Source organism: Sminthopsis crassicaudata, chromosome 3, assembly GCF_048593235.1.
Source record: "Sminthopsis crassicaudata isolate SCR6 chromosome 3, ASM4859323v1, whole genome shotgun sequence".
Classification (NCBI taxonomy): domain Eukaryota; kingdom Metazoa; phylum Chordata; class Mammalia; order Dasyuromorphia; family Dasyuridae; genus Sminthopsis; species Sminthopsis crassicaudata.
The window spans coordinates 528,636,481-528,660,735 of record NC_133619.1 but is presented as its reverse complement, the minus strand read 5'-3'; the positions used below and the strand labels follow the sequence as shown (position 1 = coordinate 528,660,735).

Sequence of the window (24,255 nt, the reverse complement as noted above, 5' to 3'; positions counted from 1 at the left end):
CTGGGATGTAGTTTTCCTCTTTTTATCACTCCTTCGCCCTTTTCTGGTACTACCCCCTTCCCTTTACTACACCCCCCTTTTTTTTTTTTATATCAGTAAAATCAAATTATCCATGCGTACTTTCTATATATCCACAATAGAGATACAGTTCTCAAGGGTTCTGTCTACCTTTTTCTGTTTCTCTTCACTCTTGTGGATGTAGATCAAATTTTTTGTTTAAATCTGGTTTTTTTCTTAGAAACATGTGGAATTCCTCTATTTCATTGAATGACCCTCTTCTTCCATGGAAAAAGATGCTAAACTTAGCTGGGTAGTTTATTCTTGGTTGCAATCCTTGATCTTTTGCCTTTTGCAATATCAGATTCCAGGCCCTTCTATCTTTTAATGTGGAGGCAGCCAGATCTTGTGTGACCCTTATTGTGGCACCTTGGTATTTAAATTGTTTTTTTTCTAGCTGCTTGCAAGATTTTCTCCTTTGTGTGGTAATTCTGCAGCTTAGCCACAATATTCCGTGGAGTTCTTTTTTTAGGGTCTATTTCAGAAGGAGTTCGATGAATTCTTTCGACGTCTATTTTCCCTTCTGTTTCTATTATCTCTGGACAGTTCTCTTTGATGATTTCCTGTAAAATAGAATCTAGGCTCTTTTTTTTGGTCATAGTTTTCGGGAAGTCCAATGATCCTCAGATTATCTCTCCTAGATCTATTTTCCAGGTCTATAGATTTTCCCAGTAAGTATTTGACGTTATTCTCCAGCTTTTCATTTTTTTTTTTTTTTTTTTTTTTTGTTTTGTTTGACTGATTCTTGGGTTCTCAATGAATCATTCATTTCTATTTGTTCCATCCTGAATCCTGATTTTTAAGGAGTTATTTTCTTCATTCAAAGTTTTTAGTTCTTTTTGTATATGCCCAATTTCATTTTTAAATGAATTATTTTGCTCTATTGAATTTTTTTCCATTTCCCTAATTTTTTTTTTTAGAGAATTATTTTCTTTTTCCAATTCAGAAATCCTATTTTCTTGAGACTTTATCTTTTCCAGTTTAGAAATCCTACTTTCCTGTGATTTTTTAACCTTTTCTAATCCACAAATTTTGTTTCCCTGAATCTCCTGTGAATTCTTTATTTTTTCCAACTCCAATTTCAGAATGTTGTTATTCTCTATCATAGCTTCTCTTTCCCCATTTTTCTTCAAACTCTCTTAACTTTTTAATAGTCTCTTCTAGGAGAGAGTTATGTGATGGAAGGCAGGAATCATTCCCCTTTAGGCTGTTATCTGCTGACTCTCTGCTGTTAACTTCCTCAAGGTTGGATACCCGCTCTTTCTCTGTGTAGAAAGAATTGATCGTTTTTCTTGGCTTTTTACTCATGCTTAAAAAATATTTTGGGGTCTGTTCCTGGGGTAGGAAATTATTTATTTATTTCTTTACCAGCTTCCTCCCAGACTGGATGGATGCAGCGGCTCCTGTGCCTGTACTAAGAAAGAGCTCTGGGAGAGAGTTCCCCACCCCTTCCCTGGAAGTGCCTCAGAGGTGATTAGCAGGACTGCCCTTTGAAGGCGCTGTGTGTCCTAGCGACTTCCCTGAGGTTTAAGACTGAATAGTAAAGGCGACATAAAGCCCAGCCAATGCGTCCCGTGGGGCGTGGATGTCAGCAGCTGATGTGAAAAAAGCCCCTGAGCTCAAACTGGAAGTTTCTGCCCTGAAACCGCGGTCCCTATTTCAAAGGTTCCGCTTCTCTGGGACTTCTGGGGCTTAGTTCCATAGCCTCCAGCTGAGCCAGGCAGTGTGTGTTGCCTTGGGCCGTATCTGCCCACTTCTCAATCTCTTAACTACTCCCTGGTGAAAGCCGGGACAGCCTAAGTCGGCCACACCCACAGTGCTGAGATCTGTTAGGTCACTTCCCGATTGGGGTGGTTCTAGTATCTGGCTTTATATTTTAAAGTGTCTTGATTTCTCTTCTGAACTGCTGTTTTATAAGCAGAGAAGAGCTAACAGCCTGTGCCAGATTCTTCTATCTCAGTGGCTTCTCTGATCCCAGAGCACTCCCCAGCGCGATCGGCGCAGTATGCCACCACCCAACCGTCTGTGCTGGCCTCTTTTTTTCCTCCCCTGGGAACCGACCTTTTCTGTTGAAACTCCAGATTCTCTTTAGCTGGTAAGTTGTGCTTCCAGTCCTTGTGGTTTCTATCAGTCCAGTGTTATTTTTGAAGCTGATTTAACTAATTGGTACTGAGGGAAGAAGGGAGCTCACAGAATCGCGTGTATCTTCTCCGCCATCTTGGCTCCGCCCCCATGGGTAATTTTTCAACATTGAACCTTGCAAAAACTTCTGTTTCACCTTTTCTCCTCTTTCCCTCTACCTCTTCCCCTGGATGGCAAGTAGTCCCATACACATTAAATATGTTAAAGTATATGTTAAATATGTTATATGTATACATATTTATATAGTTATCTTGCTGTACAAGAAAGATTGGATTTAGAAAGAAAGTAAAAATAACCTGAGAAGAAAAAACAAAAATGCAAGCAAACAATGACAGAAAGAGTGGAAATGTTAAGTTGTGGTCCATATTTATTTCCCAATGTTCTTTCCCTGGTGTAGCTGGTTCTGTTCATTACAGATCAATTGGAACTGATTTGCTTCCTCTCATTGTTGAAGAGAACCACGTCCATCAAAACTGATCCTCATATAGTATTGTTGAAGTATATAATGATCTCTATATTCTGCTCATTTCACTTAGCATCACTTTGTACAAGTTTCTCCAAGCCTCTCCGTCATTTCTTATAAAACAATAATATTCCATAACATTCATATACCATAATGCATTCAGCCATTCTCCAACTGGTGGGCATCCATTCAACTTCCAGTTTCTAGCCATTGTGAAAAGGGCTGCCACAAACATTTTTTGTACATACGGGTCCCTTTCCCTTCTTTAATATCTCTTTGGGATATAAGCCCAGGAGTAACACTGCTAGATCAAAGGGTATGCACAATTTGATAACTTTTTGAACATAGTTCCAAACTGCTCTCCAGAATGGTTAGATCCGTTCACAACTCCAACAATGTATCAGTGTCCCAATTTTCCCACATCTCCTCCAACATTCATCATTATCTTTTCCTGTCATCTTAGCCAATCTGAGAGGTGTGTAATGGTATTTTAGAGTTTCTCTGATGAATAATGGTTTGGAACACCTTTTCATATGACTATAAATAGTTTTAATTTCTTCATCTGAAAATTGTTTATATCCTTTGACCATTTATCAATTGGAGAATGGCTTGATTTCTTATAAATTAGAGTCAATTCTCTATATATTTTGGAGATGAGGCTTTTATCAAAACTTTTAGCTGTAAAAATGTTTTCCTAGTTTATTGCTTCCCTTCTAATCCTGTCCGCATTAGTTTTGTTTGTACAAAACTAATTTTGTTTTTGACTTTGTGAAATCATAGCTTTATCTTTCTTTTAGTTAGTTGGTATTTGTTATTTATAAATTCTGTTCCCATTTACCCTTGTGTCAAGATTAAAAAACACATCAATGTCAGCTCTTCATAATGTGAGGCATTTTCTTTTATAATGGAATGTTTCTAGCAGTATAGTTTAGTGGACATTTTACTGAGTACCTGTGAGGTGTAAAATCTTCTGCTCCATGCTGTGGGAGAAACGAAGATGAAATGAACAGTTTTTCTGTTCAAGTTCCCTACATTTTGCTTCCTCCCTCCCTCCCTCCCTTCCCCCCTCCCTCTGTTGCCTCTCTCCCCTCCCTTCCTTCTCTCCCTCTCCTCCCTTCCTTCTCTCCCTCTCCTCCCTTCCTTCCCTCCCTCCCTCCCTTCCTTGCTTCCTTCCTTTTTATTTACAAGATATATGCATGGGTCATTTTTCAGCATTGACAATTGCAAAACCTTTTGTTCCAACTTTTTCCCCCCCCTCCCATCCCCCTGATGGCAGGTTGACCAATACATGTTAAATATGGTAAAGTATAAGTTAAATAAAATATATGTATACTTGTCCATACAGTTATTTTGCTGTACAAAAAGAATTGGACTTTGAAATAGTGTACGATTAGCCTGTGAAGGAAATCAGAAATGCAGGCAGACAAAAATAGAGGGATTTGGAATTCTATGTTTTGGTTCATAGTCATTTCCCAGCATTCTTTCACTGGAAGTATCCTACATTTTGGAGGTGAGATGAAAAGTATACAAATGATTTTGTTGAGTCAGACTATGACAAGTATTGAAAGGCAACAAATGAAGTTTAGGGCTATTATTTATAAAGCACTCTAAAAGCCTTAAAAAGTTATATAAATATGTAGTAGTTATGGTAGCATCATTATTCACTTCGTTGTCATCATCATCATTAACATCATCAATTTCCTATGATTTCATTAGTAGAGAGAATTCCTACTGAGGAAATTCAAATACAGATTGACCCATACTCTTCATTTCTTTATCTTAAAAGACTTTCCTTGTTCACTGAGGCTTAAGGGACTGGCTTAAGCTTCTACAACTATCATTTGCCAGAAGTATACTTGAACTTTGTATATATCTTTTTAGAGTCTTGTTGGCTCTAATACTTGCTATTTTGCTCTTTTCTCCTTTTCCTTCATCTTGGTAGTAGATTGTTAGCTTGTGTCCTTTTCCTATTTCCCTTACCTAGTTTTAATTTCATTTACATCTCAGTTGTAACACTTAGTAACAGGTGGTTGCTGAACTTTGAGATATATCAGTAGTATAGTGATTAAAAGGGCAAAATGGTTGTCTTCGATGTACATATTCATTCCTGATGACAAATGAATGTTGTTGGAAACTTATGGCATGATGGTAGAGTTCATAAAAAGGTAAATTCACATTCATTCAACAAACTTTATTCATACTATAGGTATTATAAATCTGCCAAAATTTTTGCCTTCTAGAAATATAATTGCAAATCTTTATATATTGATGGCTGAAAAGATGAAGAAGAGTAGGAACAGAATTTCATTGTATCTAGAGATTGAAGATGTTAATTTTTTTTTAAAAGAAAAAGGTGCCAATGCAGTTCTAATGTTGCCATTAAATTTTAAAGCACGAATATATTTGATCTTTTTGTAATTAATTTAAATATTTTGAATTGACTATTTTAGTTATATATACATGGGAAAATGTCAGCATATATAATGCCCTTTTTTGGGGAAATTTTAATAAAAACCAGTCAAACTGCTATTTAAAAGTTGTCATGAGTTTGGAGATAATTAGGAAGTTTATTGGGCCATGAGAGTATATAATTGAATTGAATAAAAGCTAAATTAAAATTTGAAGCTAATTAAAACTTGTGTTATGTGGTAATTAAAACCAGGCTTCTGAATAGCAGTTGCTTTTGGAATTGAACTATGATCTATAGGAGTATAGAAAAACTATACATGAGAATAAAGTATAAACTCAGTGCTTTATGGAACTTGTGGAAAACGGGTATTATAGCTTAAGTTTAGGGAATTGCTTTTTTCTCTTTGGATCCTTATATTTTTTTCATAATCTTCTTAAGATGCAATTTATTGAGTTATTTGTTGACTTCTTTGTTACTAAAGTACTATCAAGTGCATTTTGCTCTATTCTAGGTGTGGAGGGAGGATCACAAATCAGATAGGATCCTGAATATGGAAAGAAAAAGACTGATTTCTTCAAGAACTTTACAAATCTAATGGCACATGATGTTTTTAGGCAGATAAACATAAGATATATATTAATTAATTGCCAAAGAAGTTCTATATCTTTGTGAAGTGATTAAAAACAGTGTAGGAATATCATTTTAGCTGTTGTACAATTTAGTTCTACAGGCATTTATTAAGCTTCTACTTTGTGTTCTAGGCCTTAAATATGCAAAGACAAAAGCTAAAACAGTTCCCTCTCTCAAGGAGCTTATACTTGTTGGTACCTATGGAATTGGTACATGATATTTTTTTGGAGGAGGGCAAAAGCAGCTGAAGGAAATCAAGTAATGCCTTGAAAAGGCAAGTAAAGTTGATGGTGCTTGAACTAAGTTTTGAAGGAATTTTGGGAGATAGAGATGAGAAGAGAATATTGAGGTTGACTTGAAGATTAGGAAGGCAGTGCAGTAGGTTTAATGAAGACATAAATTAGATTTCTGACAAATCTTGGAGATGTGGCGGTGGAAATGACAAGATTTATCAACTACTTGGATATTCTGGGAATGAGAGTGAGGTGTGGAGAAGTAATGAGGGAAAGTGAAGAATTGAGGATGATTGAGGGTTATGAACTTTGGTGAAATCACAATAAATATAGGAAATTGCCTCTGTACTCTCACTAGTTTTCACATTCCTTCAAACAAAATTACCTTCTCCAGAGAGTTTTACAGAAACAGTTATGTTGTATCATCTATCTCCATTAGGTTTTGTATAAATGAACAAAGGATTTTGGCAGCTGATTTAATTAATGATCCTTTATGATATAGTCTATAACTTTCTATTTCTTTCTGTAATTTTGGAAAATTATGAAACTAATATCCTGTTATTTTTGGAAATGACTAAGTGAAAATAAGGAAGTCTGACTTAAAAGGTAGTTTTATTGGTTTTGGGTTTCTTTGTGAGAATAGAGAATTTTGGATAGTAATAGATTCTAAGGTTGAGGGCAGCAAAGAATAATATTATTGTAGTTATTCTACCTTAATAATTTTATATAATTTTTCTGTCCTGTTCCATATTCTGTAGGAGTTGTCTTAGTGTGAGAGGTTGATTCCCTTTTAGGAATTGCAAGATGATTGATTCCACTACGGGACAGCAGAAGTTTGACCTTATCATTTCAAAATTAATGACACATGTTTAGGCCTTAAGAGGCAAGCATATTAAGATCAAAAATACTTTAAAATTTGGAATGTGTGATAGCTGATGCAAAAAGTTCATGGTTTTTTGTGAAGAAAGTTGTGACTGAAAAGATTTAACAAGTATGTTATGGTATAGATATTGAAAGGATAACTTAATAGCAACTGAGTTGGCTGGTAAATTGTAGTAATAAAATTGTAAGACAGTTACTATAAGCATTGTTATTGAAGATCACTATCAGTTTTCTCAGTTGAGATATAGGAATTAATAATTGTTAGAAAAAATTCTTTTAGCTTAAATGAATTTTATAAAATGCCTTTCCTTCTGCTGTGTAGCCTTAATGAGGCTGCTGCTTATTCACTAGGGACCTACTTTTCTCTGAGCACAAAGAGATTTTGTTATCACTTGTTTTCTCTTTAAAGCCTTTAAAGGCAAAAGATAGTCCTTTAATTCACAAATGAAGGTGAATTAAAAACTTGGCATGGAAACAATGGAGCAAATAGCTATGGATGGCAGACATTTGATACCTGGATACCTCAGCTCTGATTTTAGTAGGGGTGGTATTACAAAAAATGTAACTTCATCTCCTATCTTTAACACGTCCCAGTTGTGTGAACCTAGGTAAAATGCTTAGTCTTTCCAGACTCCAATTTACTCATCTACAAGCAGATGATAATTTTAAGTATAGCAATTCCTTTTCAGGGTTGAGGAGCTCAAAATGAAATTTTATATATACATAGAATGCTTTGCAGACTTTAAAAGGATGCATAAAGGTTTCTTATTATGGGAGTCAAGTTATTGAGATTAAACAATGAAATAAACATGTTCATATATATAATATATTAGTAATTAATATATTTTATGTATAATATATATTGTTATATAATATATATTATGCCTAATATATATTGTTGTATAATATATATTATGTATAATTGTATATAATATATATTTTTATATGCATATGTGTGTATATACACATATATTTATATGTATGTATGTATGAAGGTCTGGAGTTAGTAGTGTCACAGCTAGTCATTGGAGGTTGTACATATACTTAGCAGTTAAAGTCAGTAAGACCTAGGTTCAAATTATGCTATTTTTGGGATCTTAGAAAAGTTACTGAAGCTTGCTGTTTTTGGTAAAATGATGGGGTGAGATTCAGTGACCTCTGGAGATCTTTCTTAGTTCTAAGTCAATTGATTTGGGTACTTATTTAATTATCATTTCTTCTTACTTCTCTGTCTTCTGGGGAGAAATCTTATGCAATGTTTCCATTTTATCTTGGAGATTGGAAAGTGAAAAGAGGACATGTGTATGTTGGAAAGGAATCATCCATTGGGCTCAGTGGATTGAATAAGGAATAGGAACCCTATTATATACCTCCAAGAAAGATCAAATGAGACTGTATTTGATGTGCATTTAATGTGTTAGAGAAAGATCAGTTATTACCTGATTTATGACCACATATTATTATTGAAGATAAATTTGAAAAATCCCTCTCAATATATATGTTTCTTTGGCTTTGTGTTAATAACTACAGTGACTTTTATAGGGTACTATAAAATTTGTAAAAATCACTTTATATATGTTATTTCATTAACTTCTCACTATGAATATTATCGTCCTCATTTTTTCAGAGTGGGTCCTGAGGTTCAGAGAAGGCGAAGTGACTTGCTCAGTTTAGGCTCACTCACTGATAAGTATCAGAGGTGGCATTTGACCTCAGGCCCTCTGTGCTCTCTTCATTGTACCTCACACACATCCCTTGATTCCGCAGTCTTCTAGAGGATCATCAGTATCATGTTCCTTTCCCCAGTTATTTTTTTATTTACAGTGCTACAGTTTATCAGATGTTAATTTTTGGAAGCTTTTTGAATGGAAGAATGATTTATTTCTTTTGATTGTCTATCCCTCACATCCTGAACTTGATTAGCCAGCTTCCTTTGACTAGGAGATCAAACCATTTAAACTCTCCTTGTGGTGTAAATGTGTACCTTTCCTAATGTGACAAAAAGGGCAATTGTTGGATGTTGGCAGGGATGTGGGAAAGCTGAGAAACTAATGTACTGTTGGTGGTGGTGTGAACTGATCCAACCATTTTGCAGAAGCTCAAAGATACCCTTTGATCTAGCAAAACCATTGCTAGGTCTATATCCCGAAGACATCCAAAATAAAGGGAAAGCAATCTATTTTTACAAAAATATTTAAAGAACTTCTTTTTGTGGTGTTTAAGAATTGGAAATCAGAGGGATGCCCATCAGTTGGAGAATGGCTAAACAAGCTATGGTATTTAATTGCAATGAAAATGTTACCCTCTTTTCCATTTGCCATTCATGCCAACCTTCATTCTTTGATCTCCCCCCAAATCAAACTTCTCTGCTTCCCTAGACTGTTAATTCTGGAGGAAGTTACACATAATATAATTTTAAGTTATTTAACCTCATTTGGATTTTAACAGTTTCTTTTATTTATCTTTCACTCTCCCTGACATTCTCATAAGGATTGTTTTGAACTTTATCTCCTAAAATTTCCAGTGACCCATCCTCTCCTGTCAAATTGATGAGATTTAGGTTTTGGGGTTCCCTTTAGTAGGGAACCAAATGATAAGGTCTAGATTTAGGAAACCAAAATGAGATTAGGGTTTTTTTGGTGGTCAAGGAGTTAAATGATAAGGTCTAGTGGCAGGTTTGGGGTTCAGGGGACCAAATGGAGAGGTTTGACTCCCCTGTACCCCTTGGGATTCAGTGCAAGGGTAGGGAGTTTGGGGAACTCCCTTCTGATGGTGCAGAGGTTCTCTGTAAAGGAATTTACACTGCCTCACTGAGGCAGAGTTTGAAGGAGATTTTCTCCTTCAAGGATTAGAGGGTCCCTTTTTCAAGATGATATCTCAGCCTACTTGTCTAAGAAAATTGATACCACTTGCCCTGAATTCTTTCACTTCTTTTCCCTCTTATTGCACACAACTCTTTGTCTTAGTGAACAAGTGGACTTTTCTCTTTGCCAGAGCTTCCTTTTTCTATTGTGTATTTGATTCACCTTCTGTTTTCTTTTAGAGGTTGTCTTAATTATTCCTTAAGTGGATCCCCATTGCCGATGGTTTACTTACCCTTTAAGACAATTAACAATTTGTATCTTAACTACCTTTTCAACCTTCTTTCACACCACTCCCCTTCAATAATCCTGTTTTTAAACCAGATTGGTTTACTAACTAGCTCTTTTCCAAACTTAGCATTCATCTTTTGCCTCTATGTATTTTGCATCAGTCATTTCTCACATTAGAAAGCAGACTGTCATTTTTAGAGTCATTTATTTCCTTCAAGACTAAATCCAGTTGCCATGTTCTCTCTGAAGCCAATAGAGAGCTTCTGAACTCCAATCTTATATTGTCAACTACTTGTTGATCAACCACTTAGATAAGCTATTAACACTTCAAGTCATCATGCCCCAAACAATCTTTTTCCCTTACGTGATTTTGAAATTCCCTTATTTGTTGGTTGGTAATATCACCATTTTGGGTCATACAAAGTTTGTAGCCACTGTTGTCATTTTTCATTCTTCTCTCTCCTTACCTTCTATTTCCAATCATTTGTCAAGTCATGTTGATTTTAATTTCATAGTTTCTTTTGTACACATTTGCTTTTCTCCACTTACCCACCCAATACTTGACTTTAAGAAATCATTTTCTTTTGCCTTGGCTAGTATAATAGTCTCTTATTGGGTTTTATTTCTATTTCCCTTCAGCTCAGGTCTATTCTACTCCCTTGTTCAAAATATTTTGTGACTTTTAGGATTAAATAAGATATTCTGACATTTAAATGTCTAACTTTCCAGACTTATTTCAAATGTTTTTTCTGACATTCTCTGTTCCGGACAAATTGGATTATTAGTAGTTCTTCAGACTTGTTCTGTCTCTTACTTCCTTGTGTTTATATGGGTCGTGTTCCATGCTTAGAATGTAAACTGCCCTCATCTCAGTCTTTCAAAATATTTACTTCCTTCAATTTCAGGTGCTACTTCCCTGATCTTCCTTTTAATTCCTTGCTCCCTTCCCTGTAGTTTGTGCTTTTTCTTCCCCAAATTTTCCTAAAACTCATTAATCTCTCCTTTTGCTCAATCCATTCTTTATTATTATTATTATTATTATTATTATTATTATTATTATTATTTATTACACTTTTCTGTGGATATTGTAGTGCAGGGATTGTTTTGCTTTTTGTCTTCTTAGTTAACATTATTAGCATTAACGTCATGCCTTCCATGTTATAAGTATTTAAATGATGGAATTAAAGTAAAAAGCTTTAATTTTTTAAAATTACTATCTTATTTTATCATGACTTCCTAGTTACCTAAGAGTTAGCTTGTTAGCTCCATATTAGACTTTAAGCTCTAGAAAAACCTTTTAATTTCTTCCAGAATTTAGCAAAAGTTCTGCTCATTGTTGGTGCTTAATTATTGGGTATTTAATCATTGAATGGCTGTTTTTTTTTTTTTTTTTTTTTGGCTTTTTTTTTTTTTTTTAGTATATGGTTTCTCAGTAATTTTTTTCTTTTATTAATGTGATCAGAACTTATGATTGTTGATAGGAAACTAAAAAAAAGGTGGTAATCATGACTTTATTTTACTAGTAGAAATTTTTTGAAAATGTGTATTGAAATTTGTTAGATAAAAATAACCTGTGATTCTTCATTTCATATTCAATAATGTTTGAGTTTAATATAAAAAGTGAAATGAAATAAATTCTTTTCTCTTTTGTTTTTCTTTTTGTTTTGTTTTCTGTTTCTGCTTATTTAGGTATAAGGAAGGTGGTGAGTCATTGTTAATTTTGCTCCCCTCTGAAGTAAAAGGAATGGTTCATCAGCTTTCCCAGAGGAAAGTTCCTGTGAAGGAAATCAAGTAAGAAATATCTGTTGTTTCTTAATATTGAAATTAGAAAAACTAAATGAAACTATCATTATTATAGTCATTTCATAATACTTCGTTGTCATTTTTTTTTTCCCTTGCTATTTGTATTGGAAAAACTATCAAGAAAGTAGCACAAAAGAAGGATTAAATTTAGATTTCTGATGTAATCTGAGTAAAGTTTGAGTAAAAAAATTAAAACTACCAAGTAAAATGAAATTTATTATGTGAGGCAGCCTATTATTATTGTTGCTAAGAAGTCTGCTTATATCAGATACTAGTTGTATGATCCTGAATCAGTCACTTCTTTTGGTTGTTATGTCTGAGTCTCATTTTCCTCTTCTTTAAAATGAATATAATATTTATAATGTCTGCTTCACAGGGTTCTCAGGAGATGTAAGTGTGAACATGTAAAGTGCTTTTCAGTTATCAAGCATTTACATAAATGTCAACAATGTTCATTGTAAGCATCCTAATTTTACTTGATCATTGAGTTTTCTGATTGGTGGGATGTATTTTACCGTATATAATTCTATCCAAGTTTCAGTTTTCTTATCTGTAAAATGGGCTAAAGTGTAATAACTTCATTGCTTACCTCATAAATTTGTGAATATCAGATGAGATAATTAATGAATAACATTTTTAAAGATATAAAGTATTACGTAAAGGTACAGTGTAGTTTTAAGCAACAATGTTAAGAACTATAGCATTCTGGACATCATTTTCCTCATTTTTCAAATTAGGGAATCAAATGAAATGATTTTTGAGCCTCTCCTCAATTTTCATATTCTTTGATCAAGTGTGTATGTATTGCTACAAAGTTTTGTGAAGATTAGAGGAGTTAATTATGTGAAAATACTTTGCAAGATGTAATGTTACATAAATATGGAGGATATTCAATACTATACCACCAACCACCTACCTTTTAGACATTTTGAACAAAATGTCTAGAATGTATCTCCGAATCAAGACATCCAAAGCAGAATTCATTATCTCCCTACCCCTAAAGCAAACCCGCTTCTTAATGTCCTTGTTTCTTTCAAGGATGGCACCATTCTTCCTTTCATTTATCCAGATTCACTATTTTCTATTTACCTTCAATTTTTCCATGGGTTAGAAATCTTTCTCCTATACTTAGAGGCTGGATGATACAGTCCAAGTCACTTAATTTCCCTGGTGTTCATTATACTCAAGTGAGAGGGTTGGACTTTATAACTATCAAACTCTAAATTTTTCATCTTTTGATATCCATAACACTCATTTGTTAGATGCCACAATCTTTTTCACTTACATCATCATCAGTCTATGTTAGGTCCTCTTCAAATGTAGTATGAACTCATGGAACAGCTGACAAGGAGTCTACCCTTCTTTCCCGTAGTAGCAAAAGTGATAATCCTGCTCTGAAGATGTTTGAACATATTACTCTCCTATTCAGTATTTCTCTCTTCTGTCTCCAGGATCAAATACTGATTGTTTTGTTTGGCATGTAAAGCTCTTGATAATATGAAATCAGCACATATTTTGATTAACTTCATATTACTTCCTTCATGTTTTTTGTTTCTGCCAAATTGACCTTGTCTTTATTCACTGATGGCATTCCATATCCTGTCTCCGTGACTTTGCAGGGTGTCCTCAAAGCTCAGCTCAAACACCACCTTCTGTTTGAGAATTTTTTTTTTATTTCTACAATGGTTAATGCTTTCTTTGCAAAATTACCTTGTTTTTATATATCCTTATGTGTATATGTGTTTCCACCTAGTAGGATATAAGCTTCTCAAGGACAGTTAGACACAATAGTTGCTTAATAAATGTTTTTATTTGATTAACTTATTTTTATTCTTAATTTCTAGATGTGGGAAAATATTTATAAACACCAAGCAAATTGATTCTTACTTGCTTGAAAAATGATTTCAAGTTGTTTGGGACTAAAATGATTGTGATTATAAAATTGCTAGGTTACTGAGTTCCTGGAGTCAGTAAGACCCGAGTTCAAATATGACCTGAGATATGTATGACCTTGAATCATTCATAAAAGCCGCTATGATTGAATTTTATGCTCAGTAAAGTTGTAAGTAAAACATGTTCAGAGACTAGTAATAGTTTCGTGAACTTAAAAATTACAGATAATGAAGGTGGAAAATAGTCTGAAGGCACTTTTCTGAAAATGAAATGATGGAATTTTAGTTTTTGTTTTCTTTTATTATTTAGAATTAATCCTGAAAAACTTATAGATATCCAGAAGAAAATGGAAGCATTTTTAGCTCAAGATCAAGATCTAAAAGAACGGGCCCAAAGAGTAAGTAATTTTTGAATAGAAGAACTATATTTGATATTTTGAGTTTGTGTGGTTATGCTATTGCAAATGTTTGTGCTCTGAAGATATAAAGTAAGAAATCAATGCCTTAGGAAATTGTAATTTTGGTTTTTGGGGCAGTGAAGTTTGTTAGTGTTCTGTGGCACCAGCTCTACATTGTCTTTCTTGTTTAAGGGAATAGTCTTTCATATAGGCCCTTTGTAAGTTATGAACTGATATCATTTGGGAAAAATGAGATAGTTTATCAGTTAAGTTTTAATCATAAAATCAGTAATATCATATATAAGTGTTAGCGTTTCTTCTCCTCCTTCCCCCCCCCCCCCCCATGCCCCAAGGAAGCATTTCAGTCCTGATATATGCTTGGTTGCTACTGCTGGAATTCTTTTGATCATAGAATTATACTTAAAATGTGGTATTGAGGGACAATTTAAAGTCTTGTTGTGTAGAGAACTGCTTTTTTGTACAAGGTATTTTCTGTGTGTAGAGACATTCAGTAGTTGGGAATAATCAATCAATTATTAAATATTTATTAAGCATTCATAGTGCTGTATATCTCTAATTACTTTTTTGGATGGAGATATAATTTTTCAGGTAAAACTATTCGCTAGAGCACTATGACATCTTTAATTTGAAAATCATTATTTTAAGGACCTTTTTCTGGGCAGTCCAGTAGAGACTAACCAAAAAAGATTTTGACCATATGAATAGGAATGGTACTGGTTAATAGATGCTGTTTTATAATTGGTTAGGTTTGTCTGGGTGGAAAGAATAGGATAATGAGATTTTGTAAAGTGCTTTCCTGTGATTACCTGGTACTCTGCTCAATGTGTCCTTTTGGGTTGATTTTAAATTTCTATTATTTTCCCATTTGTCTATATATAATATCCTAAAAATCCTTATTACAGTGTTTTGTGTCCTACCTGCGTTCAGTATATCTAATGAAGAATAAAGAAGTGTTTGATGTGAACAAGTTGCTTCTACCTGAATATGCTCTGTAAGTATTTATAGAATTGAGATGCCATTGTGGACCATTAATCCAATGCTGCATATATTTATTGAGTGCCTGCTTATATGCAGAGCCCTGATACTTGTACTTAGCAGATCTATAATTTCAGCTATGTGATTCTTAACTTCTGTTGTTGCCCATGACAACCTAACCATCTGTGCCTTCTCATTCTTGTTTCTATTCTTCCATAGATGTCAACAGAGAATCTCCCCAGTGTAAGGGAGAATCTTTAGGTTTTTTTCTTATCAGTAGAGTATTTGGGCTTGTCTATTTTTTATTCTTTGGCTAAGTTCTATAACAAGCCCTTCTTTTTTTCCACTCATACATTTATTTATTTTTAAAAATTGATCCTTTTTTACATACTACCTTCATTTTCTGTTATCTTCCCTGCATATTGAACCATCTTTTATAACAGCAACAAAAACTATTAAGTAAAAATAGCTCATGAAATGATTGTATCTGCCAGTCATTTTCTGGGATGTTACATAGGAATGATTTCTATAAGGAGCAAAATGTTCAAAATTATTACTCAGACCATCTCTCACTGTCCTCACATTTGCCATTAACTTAAAGAACTGTCCCTGGAACAAATTTTTGGATAGGTAGTAATGGTGTTCAGGAAGAATAGATACTTTCAGAACCTTAGTTATGAGAAGGGTCATTTGGTTCCTTTTACTTGGTCTTTGAACTTCTAGATTTTGAATGTTTTTGGCAATTGTCTTTTAAGGGAATCCAATATAAATATCCTGCTCTAACAGGTGGACCTGTAATTTAGCATTATATTTATTATTTTTATTTATATTATTTTAACTTTTTTTTTCTAGTTCTAATTTCTTTGTTCTTTAGTTCATACAAATCTTTCCATGTTCCTCTGCATTTTTTTTTTAATTTATTGTTTTGTATGGCACATTGGTATTCAGTTATAGTCACATAATATGATTTGTTTTGCTGTACCAGTTTTGGTGGGCATCTACTTGGTTTCTAACTTCTTATGCTGGAAAAAGTCAATATTTTGGTAGAGTCTTTCTGTCTTTAGCCTCTTTGGAATATATACCTAATGTTGCAATTGTTCATTCATTAGTAATATCCCTTGTGCCCATTATTGCTTGTGAGTCATCAATACTTCAGCTTACATACACCTACTATTCATCAATTTTTATTCCTGAGTGATTATGCTATTATTAGAGTCAAAGTAATAAATTATCATTATGAGAACATTTGTTTTGAAGATGGACATTTGAGTTGAGAAAAAGCCCTGTACTGTTCCCAAATTAATTAGTGAACATCATCTTTTCTTATGTAATTTGTGTAACTGGAGATGGGGAAAAAGGATAATAATAAGTAGGATACCAGGTGCAATTAGTAAACATTTATTAAGCACCTGCTATGTGTCAGCCACCATGCTAAGTACTGGGAAGTGCAAAAAGAAGCAAAAGACAGTCTCTCTGCCTTTGAGGAGCTCACAATTGAATGCAGGAGAGAACAAGCAGACATATATGTACAAACAAGCCATGTCAGCACAATTAATGAACTAATTAAACAATCAATCAAATAATTAATTAATTGAGGGGAGCTACTAAAATTAAGAGGGGTTGAGAAAAACTTCCTATGAAGAATGGAATTTAAATTGGCTCTTAAAACAAGCCGGAGAAATTAGTAGGTGTAAAAGAGAAGAGGAAGGAGGTCAATATCACTGAATTGAAGAGTACAAGTTGAAGAATAAGAAGTAGGAAGCCTGGAAAGGCAGAGAGACCTAAGTTTTGGAGAGCTTTGAGTGCCTCCAAAATGATTTTGTATTTTCTTCTGGAGGCAGTAGGGAACACCTGGAGTGTTGAGTCAGACTTCCTCGTTAGGAAGATCACTTTGATGGCTGAAGAGAAGGTAGTTTGGCGTTGGGGAGAGATTGAGGCAGGTAGAGGCATCTGTAGACTGTTGAAATAGTCCATCTGTGAGGTTATGAGGGCCTGTATCATGCTAGTATCAGTGTTAGAGAAGAGAAGGGCATGCATTTGAGAGATGTTTGAGGGTTAAAATCAGCAGGCAACAGATTGGATTTTGGGAAGGTGGAAAAGGAGAAGTAGTTTGGGTTTGGGAGGATAGTATTGCCTTTTGCAGTAATAGAGAAAGTAGGTTGTGGGAGGGGTTCTAACAAGTTGTATTCCTCTTAAAAAGCATTTACAATCCCAAATTATATTTATAGAGGTATATTTATTGGCAGCATTCAGCTGCATGTGTTGCAAAATCAGTTCATTATGAAAAAAAATATTCGTTTTATTCTGCTTTTACTTAATATAGAGCCTCATGTTCAGTCATTAACCTTCATAATTGCATTTTCTTTTTTCTTTAGGTATTGGATTAGTTGCTTCTGGATCCTCCTTTCCTTTTCTTTCCTTTTCCTTTTCCTCCTTTTCTTGTATTGTATCAGTTGATATGTATATTGTCTACTTTTACCTCTCATTTTCTTCATCTTTTGCTCGTTAGTCAACCAACTCAATTAAGTTGCCCATCTTTCTAAAACTGGCCAATTTCATCCATGAGTCTTTACTCATTTTGAGGGACTTTTTGGATTACTTCAGGCTCCAACCTCTGCAACTTGTTTAGCTCATTAAAGTGAAGATCTACTATGTCCTCTGAGTTGTCTTTAACTATGGCTGATGTTAGGTCCTCTGCTCCCGTCTTGTGATGTATGGGAGTAGAGGCTAATGGTTGTTCTCTAGTTGGTGGCTTTTTTGTTCTGAAGCTGCTTGCGTGGAAGAGCATAGAATTTAGAGCTGGGTAGGATCATAGAGATTATCTACCTAAAAGACCTCATTTTATAGGTGAGAAAAATGAGATGTAGGGAGGTGGAACTATTTGCCTAAGACCACAACATGGCAGTGTAGCTTGTTGGCTCTTCCTGATAATTGGCAGCTTTATTGTGAAGGACTTTGTATGGCAGACTAATATGGTTGTATGTTTACATTTTATTTTGAAAATTGTAGCAACATTAGATAAGAGAGAGATAAAGAACATTTATGTAGGCAAGGTCACTCTTACTGCGAGCTTAGACTAGGGTAAAAACAATGAAAATAGAGGTGACGCCATCCTATGCCCCCACTTTACTGTTTTTGGTACATTAGGTTTGCCTTAGTTTCCTGATCTGTGAAATGAAGAAGTAAATAGCAAACCACTGCAGTGTCTTTGCCAAGAAAACTTGGTTCACACAATGTTGGACGTGACTGAAAACAGCTAAACACAACATCTTCTATCCATGGTTTCCAACATTTCTAGTTTAACAGCTAGTTTCTGCCTCTTGACCAGAGTCATATCCAAAAAAAACCAGTTCCCTTGTTGCTTTCTCTACTTTTTGAAAAATTAATTATTAAAGCAAGTCAGAAATTCATTTATTCTTTTTTTAGTGGGGGAGAGGTATGGAAGTAACTTCAGTGGATAGCAATGTCACTGAAATACTTATCACAACACTGTATGGTTATGATGTTTCCTGAATTCCTCATGTTTCTTCTGTCCCAGTGATCCAGTGTATTTATATGGCAATGTCAATTCCATTTTTCCTGTATTAATTTCCATCTTGCTTACCCTCTTTTAGTTCTTGGTTATTCACACATTAATAGATATCAATAAACAAGACTACTTTATTTCTCTTCTCCTTCCCTGCCTCTGTTCCCCACCACTATTTATATAGTTTTCCATCATCCAAAAACCATATGGTAGAGTTAGAGATCTTTTTCTTAGCATGCCTAGTGATACACATTTAAGACTTTTACTGTCAGGTCCTTGTAAGCCTTGTAAAATTTGTTAGTCCTTGCCAAGATGAGGGTCTTTGTAAATTGATCATCAGTGAAGGTGAAAACAAGGATTGGTCTTTCTTGCTTTATGGACATTAAGTTGCATTTACTATCTCTGTGGTTCTAGCCACAATAAATGGTTCCTCTTTAATTTTCTGGTGCATATCACTATATTTAAAATTGATTGGGTAGGGGAATTAGATAGATTTTGGAGCCTTATTTTAACAAATAGAAAATAGATGTTTACTTATCTCTGAATTTATTTATGAAGCATCTTGCTGTCAGTCAGCAAACATTTATTAAGTGTCTACTACTCTCTACCAGGAGTTGTTCTAAATGATAGAGCTGCAAAAAGAAGCAAAAGACAGTCCCTATCCTCAGGGAGCTTATATTCTAATGGGGAAGATTACATGCAAACATATACACAGCAAACTGTTTATGAGAGCTGATGAGATTACCAGGTCAAATAGTAGAGAGGGAGAAAAGATGAGATCCCAGGACAGAACCTTACATAACACCTATGGTTTGAGGGTGCCATCTGGATGAGGATTTAGCAATGGAGCAAAGAGGATAGATAAGGTAAAAAGCCAGGAGAGAGTGGAAACCCAAAAAGAAGTTTTTGTTTTTTATTATTTTTTATTATAGCTTTTTATTTACAAGATATATGCATGGGTAATTTTCAGCATTGACAATTATAAAACCTTTTGTTCAAGTTTTTCCCCTCCTTTCCCCCCCCCCCCCCCCATGGCAGGTAGACCAATATATGTTAAATATGATAAAATATATGTTAGATACATATCCATACAGTTATTTTGCTGCACAAGAAGAATTGGACTTTGAAATAATGTACACTTAACCTGCGAAGGAAATAAAAAATGCAGGTAGACAAAAATAGAGGGAATGGAAATGCTATGTAGTGGTTCACACTCATTTCCCAGAGTTCTTTTGCTGGGTGTAGCTGGTTCTCTTCATTGTTGAAGAGAGCCATGTCCATCAAAATTGATCATCATATAGTAATGTTGTTGAAGTATATAATGATCTCCTGGTCCTGCTCATTTCACTTAGCATCAGTTCATGTAAGTCTCTCCAGACCTTTCTGAAATCATTCTGCTGGGCATTTCTTACAGAACAATAATAAAAATCTTGATTTTAAAAGTTGTCTGCTTTTAAATGTTTTATTAATGTAGAAATTTTTTTCTGGTTTTGCTTACTTACTCCACTATGCATCACTTCATATAAAAATTAGGAAAGCCTTTGTGGCTTTCTGTTGTTATTTTGAAATAACAATAATATTCCGTTACATTTATATATCATAATTTGTTCTGATATTCCCTAATCGATAGGTACTTGATCTTTACCACAAGAAAAAGAGATGCTGCAAATCTTTTTGTAAATTAGATTATCCATATTATTTTATCTGTAAAGCAGTTATTCAAACTTCATTCCCCAATTTTTTGTTTCCTGATACACTTATTGAATGGCTCTGGGAAGACATTGCATCAGTCCAAGAGGTATATTGTGACCAAGAGATTATTGTGACCTTTATTTAGTGCATAGCTTTCTCCATGAATCTCTTTGATTCCTTCTGCTCTAGATTTGATTATTCATATGTAAACCTTTATGTGATTTGTCTGGCATCATAATGTTTGATTTGTAAATGCTTTATTTATGCAAGACATTTTTTAAGAGTCATTTTGTGATTTCATTCATAAAAGAAGTACCTGGTAAGACCTTCTTCCCTCTGCCAATATAGATGGACATGTTCTGTAACTTAGAGCCTTAGTTAAGAAATTGCTTGAGCACTGAGAGATTAAATGATTTTTTCAGAGACCAAACACGAACCCAAAGTTTGAGGTATATTTTTTGAATATGAGTTTGTATCTTTTCTTTATGCAAATTAGCTGAAAAGTGAATAGGTTACAAGTGATCTTGTATTTTCTAGCATTAAACTATATATTACATAGGAATAGCACATATTTAAGTTAAATAGTCATTGTTATATTAAAAACTGGCTATAAAATATTTAATCCGGAACATAATCCAGTGTAATATTATTTCTGTGGGAAAAATATTAGACTTAGAACTTTGCTTATAGGATGATAAGCTGTCTTATATTTTAGAATTACTGGCATTTCAGAAAGAATAGGCTGAAATTGTGAACTTTCTGGTGAGGAAACTCCTTCAACCACTGATGAAATTCCTTCTACCAGTGTAGGCCTTCTTATAACTCTAATTTTGCTTAGAACACTGAGAAGTTAGTTTACTTGGCATGGTTATATAGCTAGTTAGAAACTGGATTTGATCCTTTGGCTTTCTAGCTTCAAGGTTGGTTCTTTATCCACAGTATCATGCTGTACTGTTTTATTAGAACTTTCATGTTTGTAAAAGTCATTCAACAGGACAAGCTATTGAGGTAGATAGTGTAAGTATGTCATACCCATTTTACAGGTGAGGAATACAGTTTTCATAGGTTAAATTACTTGACCATAGAACCATGTAATCATTAATGGGTATCTGAGGTGACTTTTGACCCCAAATATCCTGACTTTCTGCAGACCTATTGTCTGGTGCTTTGTCTCCCTTTTTTAGATACATGAATGACAATGTTCGAATTATATAAGATGAACCCACAGATGGGGTCCACTTATTATTTTTATATATATAATGTTGTACTCCACTAACTTGAACTGTGTGATATATTAAAAAACAAGCTACATATTAACACTGAACAAATATATTGTAATGTTCTTTTAGTATTAGGCAGGCTATAGAGCTATCTGCTTCCAGAAAAGAAAAATCAGGTGGTTTTTTTTGGCCTGATGCAATGTTTTCCCAGAGCCATTCAATAAAATTAGACTGATCATTAAGCTTGTAACAAGTCTATGGTCCAGGATATTAAATGAGTTTCATGTTTACTTGGCTTTGTAAGGGAGAATTTGCTACACTTCATCATCTAAAAATTGGTGATTCTTATATTTCAGTGGTTCATTTCTTAAAGTAGAAGATCTAATTTTCAAATTGAGCCTTGTCATTGTATTTGAGTTCCCAAAGTCCTTTTAGATATTTGTAGATATCTGTAATAAAAATAGTGCATAAATTAATAACTTGCTAATTCACATGTTACTTTTTTAACATTCTGACTTCTCTGGACATAATTCAGAATGATGAGGTAGACAGAAAAGACTCCAATAGTCAAAATGTCCATTAGATCATGACATATCATGGGCAGTTGGTTAGAAGTTCTTTGGGTTTATTTATTTCATATTTAAATTTTGGTAATTTAATTGATTTTTTTTTTTTTCTTTTTCATTTTGTGTCTCTGTCTTTTGTGGTGGTACCTTTTTTTGGGTCTGCTTCATTTTGCATCACTTCATTTAGATTTTTCTGTTTTACTATAAATATATTCATCATTTTTTACAGAATAGTAATATTCCATTGCATTAATGTACTACAACTTGTTTAGCCATTCTATAATCAATGGACAACTTCATTGTTTCCAATTCTTTGCTGTCACAAAAAGTGCTGCTGTTTGTTATAAATGGGGACTTTTCTTTTTATCCATGGCATTAATCTATTAATGGAATCTCAGGTTCAAAAGATAAAGGCATTTTATTACTTTATTTGCAGGATTCCAAATTGCTTTCTAAAATGGTTGTATTGATCTGTGGATTCATCCATAATGTATCAATGATCCCATCTTCCCACAACCAATCTGATATTTACTATCCTCATATTTTGTCATTTTTTCCACTTTCTAAGATGTGAGGCAAAACCTCAGGATTGTTTTGATTTTCACTACTCTTACTATTAGTGATTTGGAGCATTCTTTCATGTGGTTATTAATCCTTTTCAATTCTTTTGAGAATAATTTTTTTCCTTTGACTACTGATCTATGAAAGAATGGTTGTTGTTTTATGTGTGTTTGTATGTGTACATAGACATGTATGTGTACATATATATATATATATAAACATATGTTTTCATATTTTGAATACCAGATTCTTAATATGAAAGTTTATTAAGAAAATTTTCCCATCTTCCTTGATACATTAATTTTGTTTCTACAGAAGCTTTTCATTTTATTGCTTCTGTATAAATTGCTCTTAATATATCTTTAAAATATTCCATTTTTAAAATATTGATGAATTTTTTATTTCTTGCTTTGTTTTTGTAATTCAGTTCTCTTGGCCTTGCTGTGGCACCACGGGTAAGATTTCTTCAGAGAATACAGCAACAAATGACGAAAGAATCAGTGATAAGCAAAGCATATCATGAAAGAAAAGATGGAAAGAGACCTGCTGCTTCTTCCCTCACCAATGATGAAGTGGAGGAGTTTAGAGCATATTTCAATGAGAAAATGTCCATTCTTCAGAAAGGAGAGAAGACAACTGGAGAAAAAGACAAAGAGAAACCAGCAAGTGTTGATAAAGAAGAGAATGAAAATGAAGGGAAAGAATTGGAGGAAGATGAAGATAGAGAGGAGAAAGTAGAAAAAGTCAAGGAGTTTGAAATACAAGCTCTTCCAGCTACTAATGAGACTTCAAAAGACAAAGTGATTTCTGTACAGAATTTAGACGGAGATGAAGAGGATGAAGATGGTCTTGATGTTGACTTCTTTAGAGTCAAGCGACATAATGTATTTGGATTAGACCTTACAGAATCTACCATCCAGGTAAGTTTCTTTCTAAAAGGTGATTACTATATTCTTTTTCCTTATTTTCTGAGTACTTACTAGGCATTCCATAAATAATTACATATTAACTGACTTAATTTCAGAACCTTTGAAAAAGCAAAGATTTAAAGTAATAAACCCATCTTAATGAAGTGCAGAGTCCATTGTATTTTTCATAACTTTGGAAGCTATAGTAAATTGAAAGCTTTATTCTCTATACATTTAGTGGCTTTCAACTAGTGTCTCAAAAATACCTAAAGTTATAGTTATATAACATTCAGTTAATTGATGGGGCTCCAAGCTTCATAGTCCTAGGTCCTTTTAGTATAATTTATGCTACCTCACCTCCTAATTAAAATTACAAATGTTTTTGGATGCAATTCTTTTTTATTATGAATTTTACTATTAATGAGACCTTTGCTATTGGACAGTAAGCCAGTAACTTAGAGGATACTTCTTATAGAGATTTATTAAAAGTATTCATGTAAATCTTGTACTTCTTATAAAAGTATTTCTTTGTGTAGGTTTATTCTTGAATACTCTTCTTAAAACAAAAAATGTTTTGAGAAATAAAGATGTTCTTTTATTAGTTCAATCTTTTTTTTTTTAATTTAGAATTTTTTTTCAGTATATATGCATGAGTAATTTTTTTTTTATAATATCCCTTGTATTCATTTTTCCAAATTATCCCCCCCCCCCTCCACTACCTCCCCCCGATGACAGGCAATCCCATACATTTTACATGTGTTACAATATGACCTAGATACAATCT

General features: G+C 33.8%; 1 protein-coding gene across 1 annotated transcript in view; it reads left to right on the top strand.

Moving 5' to 3' along the window:
* The window catches only part of DDX10 (DEAD-box helicase 10), a 245,600-nt gene that overhangs the window by 44,524 nt on the left and 176,821 nt on the right, over positions 1–24,255 (top strand). Inside the window, exons 10-13 of the mRNA XM_074304323.1 lie at positions 11,599–11,700; positions 13,915–14,002; positions 14,926–15,014; positions 22,991–23,483. Of these exons, the coding sequence (XP_074160424.1) occupies positions 11,599–11,700; positions 13,915–14,002; positions 14,926–15,014; positions 22,991–23,483 (772 nt within the window). The remainder of the gene's footprint in view (positions 1–11,598; positions 11,701–13,914; positions 14,003–14,925; positions 15,015–22,990; positions 23,484–24,255) is intronic.